At 42.6% G+C, this 9208-nt stretch overlaps 2 protein-coding genes across 2 annotated transcripts; both read right to left on the bottom strand.

The window, feature by feature from the left end:
• Positions 1-1414: 1414 nt before the first annotated feature.
• Positions 1415-4127, bottom strand: LOC136493564 (putative kinase-like protein TMKL1). Its single transcript, XM_066489662.1, has 2 exons — positions 3345-4127; positions 1415-2343 (listed from the first exon to the last, which is right to left on the bottom strand). The coding sequence occupies exons 1-2, from the start codon at positions 3862-3864 to the stop codon at positions 1760-1762; spliced, it is 1104 nt and encodes a 367-aa protein (XP_066345759.1). The 5' UTR covers positions 3865-4127; the 3' UTR covers positions 1415-1759.
• A 2903-nt stretch (positions 4128-7030) lies between these two features.
• On the bottom strand, positions 7031-7622 carry LOC136494625 (protein FAR1-RELATED SEQUENCE 5-like). The gene is made up of 2 exons (XM_066490801.1): positions 7451-7622; positions 7031-7365 (listed from the first exon to the last, which is right to left on the bottom strand). The coding sequence occupies exons 1-2, from the start codon at positions 7620-7622 to the stop codon at positions 7031-7033; spliced, it is 507 nt and encodes a 168-aa protein (XP_066346898.1).
• Positions 7623-9208: the final 1586 nt, after the last annotated feature.

Raw genomic sequence — 9208 nt, 5'->3', positions numbered from 1 at the left:
TGGGTGTAAACCAATGACCGTGATATAGTGAAGGGCACCCGCAATGGTTAGATTACCGGCTCTAAGCCAACTTCTTTAATAGTGCTAACTTTTAGCATATAGTTTTTAATATGGAAAACCCCACATGATATTCTCACACAACTCTGAAATATGTGCAAGAGCTTAGCTTTTGATCAAGAGCTAGCTTTTCTCTCTCTTCTATTAAAATATAAAAAAAAATGCTTAGAGCTAACATAAAAGCCAATTATTGAAGCTGCCCCGAGTGGATTTTCTTTGCTCGATGAGATTGCCGCTTGCCAGGATTGTTTGTATGAGTATGAGTATGACAGATGGGATTGGTTTCTGAATGCTGACCGTCACAGGGTATTAGGTCACATGGTTGTAGCAAGACTGCAAGAGAGTCTCGATCTGATCGAGTGTGACAAAGAATGACAGGTCCTTTTCATACTGAATTTGAAGCTCAGATTTGGCCGCATGCCGAGGGTGAAAATTTGAGATCTGGAAGTGAAGACCTTTACTTACAGGCTTACAGCCCTGATATTGAAGTTCACCCACTCTAGTGACACTAGTTGACAGATCGAGAGCACAATTGAAACTAACCAAGCTTTCTTGCGAAAGTAGCAGTGTAAGTGTTCTTGGAATTGATAGTTTTAAAAGGGTGCAGTCTTGTGCTTCTTCCAGGTAAAAAAAAAAAAAAATCGATTCCTCGGGCAATTTTGGAAGATAGGGTTATAAGTGACGTCGCATATTGTAATAATTGGCCTGATTCTATCTCATGGTAGATGAAGCAGGATATAAACTATTCTTTATCTTAAAAAAAATTGACCCGTGCTAGTGATGTCGACATGCCTAGGACCACAGAGCAATGAAGTTTCGAGGCCAACACTAAAGAGACGCTGATATGATGTCACTAGCCTCATGTTTCTCGTGGAAAGATGAAGGATTGTTTGGAGTGTTCGGCTGCACTGAATTCCGACTTGTTCAGCTTATTTTTCTAGCTGGTGGCGTGTTTCTCTCTCGTAACATTCCAGCATAAACAGTATTTTTAACGTGACCAGTAAAAATTTCATTCTAGCCGAACACTCTCGTTGATGACAAGGGATCAAGAGACCAACAAACCCTAGGCATAGAGGCATGGGCATCTTTTGACCAATCCTCCTCTTCAGTAGAGTACAGTACGAGTACTATGCATCATTGCTGTCACTAGCTTGCAATAGTAGTAGAGTACACAGGCCTTGTGGACAAAATTCCATCACCACTTCACTCAACAGATCAGCATAGTTGTCTGATGGCTGGAAACTGAAATCGCATACTGTCGTCTTCAGGCAAGACAAATGGCAATTAACATAACCTTCAAGAAAGACAAATGTAATTTAAGGAAATTTTATTGATTTCCACGTCGAAAGCACCCACATTTAGTTCTCGGATGAGTTCCTATGTAGCTACGTGGAAAGTATACTTTTCTATACATGCTTGTGGCTCCTAACTTACTTTACGATCTTTTTCCTCTCGAAATGCTCCGATACAATCTATGCAAGAAGTAACAAGCCCTGTTCGCTAGGCTTATAAGCTATCCTTTTTCAGCCAACGAGCAGTATTTTTCTTTCACAACAAACCAGTCAATAGTACTTTCAGCTATGGCTTATCAGCCAAGCGAACGGGCAAATACAAGGGACGCCAAAGCTATCCTGTTGGCTGCTGCTATAACACCACTCTTTCTAAACAGGATTTGGAGCCTCACCGCCGCACGCATCTATTATTATCTTGCTATGTCTTCAAGCCTTTTTAGTAGTTTCTTCGTATCTGGTCTCAACGATGGTGATGGATTACAGCAAGCCGTTGCCAATTCGAAGTAGGCATTTAGATTGTCCTCCTTCCCAGAATTCTTGCTTTGTTTGATAAGCTCGGAACTGAAAGCTTCTGATATCTTCCTCTCGAGAACCAGGTCTTTGAAAGAGGCCGGCAAATGGATGTCGCGCGCATTTGGTGACTTATTATCATTTGCGACCTCCTTCTGAGCAAGCATCTCGAGCATAATCACTCCCAGACTGTAGATATCACTCTCCCTGGTGGCATCCCTCATCTTGATCAGCTCTGGAGCCTTATAACCCTGCATTGCAGATGTCTCAAGCATCTCTTGCGCAGCAGCAGGGTTCAGAAGAAGGTAGAGGCCAAAGTCTGATATCCTGGGCTGGAAATCAACGTCAAGCATAATGTTATTTGTTTTGAGATTGCCGTGAATGATTGGTTTGTGCGATGCTGTGTGAAGGTGGTCCAGTCCTTTGATAATGCCGATAGACAGCTTGCAAATTATTTCCCATCTCTGTGAATCATTGATTCCCTCTGCAGGCCAGAAGAACAGATAAAGATGAGAACTTGCAAACAAAAAGGAAAAACAGGGGGAAAATATTATTGACATTTCACGACTGAGTGAGACTAGCTTGTTAGTAATGGGTGAAATTCCTTTATAACTAAAAACTGTCCTTTTCAAGTCGTTGATATTCTGAAATGCAAACGGCCCAAAGTTCATCGCAACCAATCTGCACCAGTTGTTTTGTGCATGTAAGCAATAAAAACTATTATATTATGCAAGCCTTTCTCTACGAGACTAATCAAAGAATGTGATCCAACAACTCCCTGAAAACGAGAGCTGATAGATGCAGGAAACCACAAACAGTTCAGAAGGGCCACAATTCCACCAACATAAAGCCCAGAATAAGTCATGGAAACCGCTACAAATGCATTTCTCTGTTTGATAATAAAACAACCACCATGTCCGTCCTGAAAAAATTGGCTTTGCCCCCCAAAGCCTTGATTTGATAGAGGACTTGCATCGCCCAAATTGTAAAGGCAACAATTAAAAGCTTGAAAGCGTTATACTATTGAAAAGGAGTGAAGCTTGCCACATGTAAACCCAAGATCTTACGCAACAAGAAGATGCTCAGATAACAACCAACTATGAAAATTTTACTAAGCACTTTATGAACTGTCCCTTTGTGTAGTTAAGGACAAGAGCATAAAGCGTAACAGTGAAGACACATGGCTAAAAGTAACAAAAACCACCCTGCAAGGCTGTAACATAGTACCCACCAGGCCACCACAGCAATCTGCTTAATCCGCGAAGCATCGTTGCTGCGACGCTTTTACCGCAGCGCGCAGGCATGGGACGACGAAAGTAGCTAATCATCTAAATCTGAGGTAAATTTCAAATTCTGCAGTAAATCCAAGCAATGGAACCTGAACCAGGAAACCTTACCGACACTTGAGCAAATCATTTCGCATGATTAGCCTTACTCCAAGCTACTAGCTTGTGTCTAAAGCAAATGACGTGAAGGGACACAGACCTTGCAGGAACCGGCGCAGCGAGCTGGCGGCGTAGAACGGGTGCACGAACAGCTTCTCCCCGCGCGGGCCGATGTAGAGCGCGCGGATCGGCACGAGGTTGGGGTGGCGCGCGGCGCCGAGCACCCGCGCGGCCGCCGCGGCCTCCTCGGCGGCCGCGGCGCAGGCCGGGCGCACGAACCGGAGCAGCGCGACGGCCTCCCCGGCGCTGAGCCCGGCGCGGTACAGCGTGCTGTGCGAGGACTTGGCCACCACCTCCCCGGGCGCCTCGAGGATCGCGGCCACCGTGAGCGCCTCGCCTCCCGGGAACCGCAGCAGCGCCTCCTCCCCGCCGGCGGCGTAGCCGCCCGAGGCGCCGGCCGCCTGGAACCGGTCCGCCCTCGCGCCGCCGCCGCCGTGGGAGGGCAGTACCGAGCGGCCGCGGCCACGACCCCGGCGGCGGCGGACGAAGTAGAAGATGACCAGAGCGACGACCACGGCGAGAGCCGGGAAGAGGACGGCGTTGATGAGCGCCTTGCGCATTGCTCCGTTCTAGACTTGGGCGCGCTCTAGATCGGCTTGGTTGCTCTTGCTGTTGCTGGGGTAAATGGGCAATGGGAAAAGGGTAGTGTGGTGGTAGGGTTTGGAATTTGGGAGAGAGAGGGTTCGCTTGAGCGTGCTGCTCTGGGGCTGCTCTGCTCTGCTCTGCTTCTGCTTTCCTCTGCCTTGCGCAGCCTCTGCTATTCTTGCCGTTGGGATGGGGGAGAAGGCTACTAGACAGGCCAGAGCTTGGGGCTTTGTTTAGATCATCTCCAAATTTCAAGTTTTTTTACTTTTTTTTCATCATATCAATTTTTAGACGCATGCATAGAGTATTAAATATAGGTAAAAAAATAACTAATTGTACAGTTTGGTTGTAAATCATGAGACAAATCTTTTGATCTTAGTTAATCCATAATTGGACAAAGTTTGTCAAATACAAATGAAACTTACTACAGTGTCCAGATTGCAAAAATTTATAATCTAAATAAGGCCTGGGTGGGATTCCTTTCCTTTCAGGAAGGCTCTGTCGAACTGAGAGGAAAGTTGTGTGTGAAAGAATGAGAATGTGGTATGGGACGATGACTACGACTGTGAGAAAGGGTGGAGGCGAGAGGCGACGATGTTCTTTTGTTTGTTTACTTCCGGTCTCGGCGGTGTGTCATGAGAATTTTACTAGTATTGAAGTTAATTACACTTTAGCTCCAGGGGGAAAAACCGCTATTTAACTTAGCCATTGAACATTTTTAGCGCCGCTAATCCTACTGAAGGCAATATTCATCTTCTACTTTAGATGACTATATCTATGCCTCACCATTATAGATGATTATTTCCTTCGTCTCTGATTAAATTAATTTCTATAGTTGTTTTTGAGTTCAACATGGAAAGGAAAAATGGTACACTCCAATCGTGGAAATGGCAGATTCGGATGACTCTTTCTCAAGCATTATTATTAGGATACGGCCCTTGCATTGCATTGCAATTGCATCTGTCTCTCGTATGCCGGCGTGTGATTGGAACAGGCATTGACTTTATATGCCGTTCTCTAATTTTCGTTACTATTAGTAAAGTGTGAAGCTGCCTGTGTCGTCTCAGCGGGTGTTGATACGACCATATACGATCATGGATTATTACTGCTGTCTGATTTGGTGTGAGAAAAAAATACTGTTCTGACTAAAAATTTACTATCATTTACGACCAAGCGAACAGGCTGCAAAACAATGCCGTGCAGGAAAGCTCTATGATTTAGGACAGAAATCTGTGTTCTGTTGAGAAAACGAATCTTCACTTGATTTTGCTGTTGCTCGGTCGAACGAACTAGAATGATTCTTCTTTCCATTCTGATCTTGTCGAATCGTATAAAACCAAGCAGATCCTTGTTCTTTGATACTACACATATATACTCTCTCGTTTTTTTAAGGATCCTACTTTTTTACTCCTGTTTTATTTTGAAATTGTGATTTTACCTTTATTTTTTTACTTTGTGAATTTACCCCTATGATTTCAAAACGAAGCAGCACTTTGCTCCTATTCCATCATCCTTCTCTAACGGTGTTAAATTTTGTACAAAATAACAGAAATGCCCTTCTGATTTTGCCCATGTTTGTTAAGCATATTTGTGATTTTACCCCTAATTTAGGAATTAGACATTTATATTTGTTCAAATATATTTGGCACAACTTACAATTATTTCAATTCAGATTTGATGTTGAAAAAATATTCAAATTTTTTGTAGCACCTTAGCAATATTTTGATAACATAATGACAACAATATGAAGCACGTATAAAACACATGACAACAATCATGGAGAAACATGTCCATATCACATTTCGAAGTCTCCCATACACCATGTGAACATTTCCACAAAAGCTACAAGTCTACACCATGTCACCATGTCCACAAAAGCAACAAGTCTGCACCATAGCAATATGTCTACAAAAGCAACAAGTCTGCAACATATGAACATGTGCATAAAAAGCCACAAGCATCTCGTTCAAAGACCACCTAGAGACCTAACAAAATAGCTAGCGTTCCTGTTGTTCCTCTTGTTCGGCGCCCTCCTTGTTCCCTTCGTGTACCTCTGTTCATAGAACTTGGACTGAAGAGCCTTGGTTGGTCTGTAATAATTACAACAACAAATAAGTAGACTAATACAACCATAACTTACATTGGGTCATTGCTGCCCTCTCTTGATTCTCTTCCTCTTCCTCTTCCTCTTCCCCTTCCTCTTCCTCTCATCCTGCCCCTCCCGGTAGAACTTGCACTAAAAGAGAGGAAACATGATTTCAAAATTAGCTATTATCAGATCATGTCATAAGTACAAGTGAGCACCAATACAACCATGACTTACATTGGGTCATTGTTGTCCTCTCCTGACTCTCTTCCCCTACCTATTCCTCTCATCCTCCCCCTCACAGTTTCATTTGCACTAAAAAGAGAAGAAACATGATCTAAAAATTAGCAATGGCTATAGATTGAGAAATAAGTAGTACACAATGACTTACTTTGGGTTGGTGTTGTCCTCTTGTGATCCATGTTGTGAAGAATTGAACCTTCTCTTTTAACTAGCAGTGAGACCTCCTTGGCAAGTCTTGGCTAGATGCCCTGGTTCATTGCACTCAGAACATAATCTTCTTTTCTTACTACTACTAACCTCATCATATGCCTTGAACCTAGACTTTTTAGGTCTCCCAGGTTTCTTCTCAATTTAGGCTTATGGATTTTGTATCCTAAGTCAACACGTGGCCATAGGTCTTTGGGTGTCATTGGAATAAAAGTACCTGCATATGTCTTTCTCAACCTTTCAACAGAGAAGTATTTATGGACAAAGTCATCCATTTGTACCTCTCTAGTAAGCTTTGCAATGAAAGCTAGAGCATGGCTGCAAGGCTTTCCAGTCACTTGCCAAGCCCTACAAGTACATGTCTTCAATTCCATGTTAACCACATGCCTAAATCTGTTGACTGTCACTTCTTTTCCAGGCCCACAAATTAAGACATCGTGGTCCTTAATGGCCTTGGATTTAGCATTCAAATCTTTGATGATATCTAGGATTATTTTTCCAGTCATCTTTCTAGCATTCTTTGATCTCAAGACAAATTTCTCGATGATCATTTGTCTTATCTTGTCATGCATTTCCACAATTTGATATTCCTTTGTTTTTGACACTCAACTATTGAAACTCTCAGAAAGGTTATTGTTGATGTAATCTACCTTGCAGTCTTCTAAGAATTTGCTTCTACTCCATATGTATGGATGGTTCTCATCCAACCACTCAAGTGCCCTTGGATCTTTCTCTTCTATGTTCCTCATGAAGAAGTTGAACTTATCAGTTGTGAAGCTCTTAGCAGCTACCCACATATTCTTCCCATAAAGAGTGCCACTGTAACTTTTTTTCATGTTCTTCCACAAGTGCCTCATACACTCTCTATGCTCAACTCCTGGATAGACATCTTCAATAGCAACTTCAATTCCCTTGCCCACATCTGTACTAATGACCAAACCTATGTGACATATAATTGACATATGTTAGGTAACAACAATTTAAACTTAAAGGAAAATAGGCAAATAATAGCCATATGCACACACCTGGAGGAGTACCAAATGCTTTTTTCAAGTTTTTGACAAACCAAGTCCAACTTTCTTTAGACTCGGTCTCAATCACCCCATATGCCACTGGGAACAAGCGATTGTGACCATCTATTGCAACAGCTATAGCCAACTGACCTCTTGACCTACCTATCAAGTGAGTTGCATCCATGGCAATATATGGTCTGCATCCTTGTAAAAACTCATAATGCATGGCTTTAGAGCAACAAAGAATCTCATGAAACATACATGGCCATTGTGCTCCTCAGTCTCTAGTTCAACAACACTGCCAGCCACTGACCTCAGAAGCTCAGCTTGATAAGTAGGAATCAAGTCATAACAATCTTCCTACTTCCCATATATGATATCAAGTGCTCTCATCTTTCCTCTATAAACTCTATCATATGGAACATCCACCGAGTACTTCTTTTTTAACTCATCTTGCAATTCCTTTGAACCCATTTTAGGGTCATCTCGCTATAAGTCCACAACTCTATCACAAACCCATCTGTTTGAGGCCATGGACTAACCACACTTGTTGAAAGAACCGCACATGTGCTTTGGTCCACTTGTCTTACCTACAACACAATAATGACAATCCGACATCTTGTTAGCAAATTACATCTCAAGTCAACACACAACATGATGGAAAGAGGACCAAATTACCTTGCATTCAATGTACTTCTTGCTTGTAGATGCCAAAAAAGTCCACTTACAACCATTATCAGCTCTCTTGCATATAGCTCTAAACCTTTCTTGATCTTTTTTCACAATCTTAAAAGCATGGTCATGCAAGATAACATGATGTGTAGCTGTAGACTTGCACTGATCCACATCTGGGAACACCACATTTACATCAATGCATAGATCATCAGGATCATATGAAAACATGGGAGCATCATACTCATCAACATCATCAACTATTTGACCATCAGGATCAAACTCTAGGTCAGAGCAATCATCATCAGAGTCAGATGATGCAGCTAAATTAGTGTAATAGCTACTATCAGAGAATATGCCCTTATCATCGTCTCCTACCCCCTCATCATCATTTGTGGTGGCTCTCTCATTTGTGGTGCCTCCCTCATTTGTGCTGGCTCCCTCATTTGTGCTCCCCTCAATTAGGTGTACTCTACTCCTCACACTAGGATGACACCTACGTTTGGTTGGTGAAAACTGCAATGGCCCATCAAAATTATTTATCTAGGCATTGATGCAAGCTACCCCCTTGTCTACATTGAGTACAAACCACTCTAAAAGAAGTTCATCAGTTTTGATCTCAAATGAGTCATTTTCTAGATCACACCATAAGGTTATGTATTGCTTAGAATCCCACATGCAATGCTCAGCTATGAAATCAATCAACTAAAGCAGCCCAAAGCTATGTATGTCATTAACAACTTTAGTTGGCAAAGTTTTACCCTGCTGCCATGACTTTGGCACACTGTCTGGCAAGCTGAAAAAAGATCAAAGTCTAACAACAAGCTATATACCCCTGTGATTTGGCCTACAAACCACAACAAGTAGTATGTAGTTAGCTAATCCAACTCAAACCATCAACAATGCAGTCACTTTGGCAACAAAAGAACAATACATAAGGGTTAGGGTTTGCTAAAACTACCTTTGCTCTTCCATGTTGATCGATTCGAGAGATCCGATGTCTAGGAGGTGTCCTGAGCGTCGTGTGCTGAGCAGGATATCCGCAAGGCGTGGGGCTCTCCGTGCGCACCCCTGCAGCCATGAAGCCGGGCGCCTAGA

Source organism: Miscanthus floridulus, chromosome 11, assembly GCF_019320115.1.
Source record: "Miscanthus floridulus cultivar M001 chromosome 11, ASM1932011v1, whole genome shotgun sequence".
NCBI lineage: Eukaryota > Viridiplantae > Streptophyta > Magnoliopsida > Poales > Poaceae > Miscanthus > Miscanthus floridulus.
The sequence above is the reverse complement of the archived record's forward strand: the minus strand, read 5'-3'. Positions and strand labels throughout refer to the sequence as shown.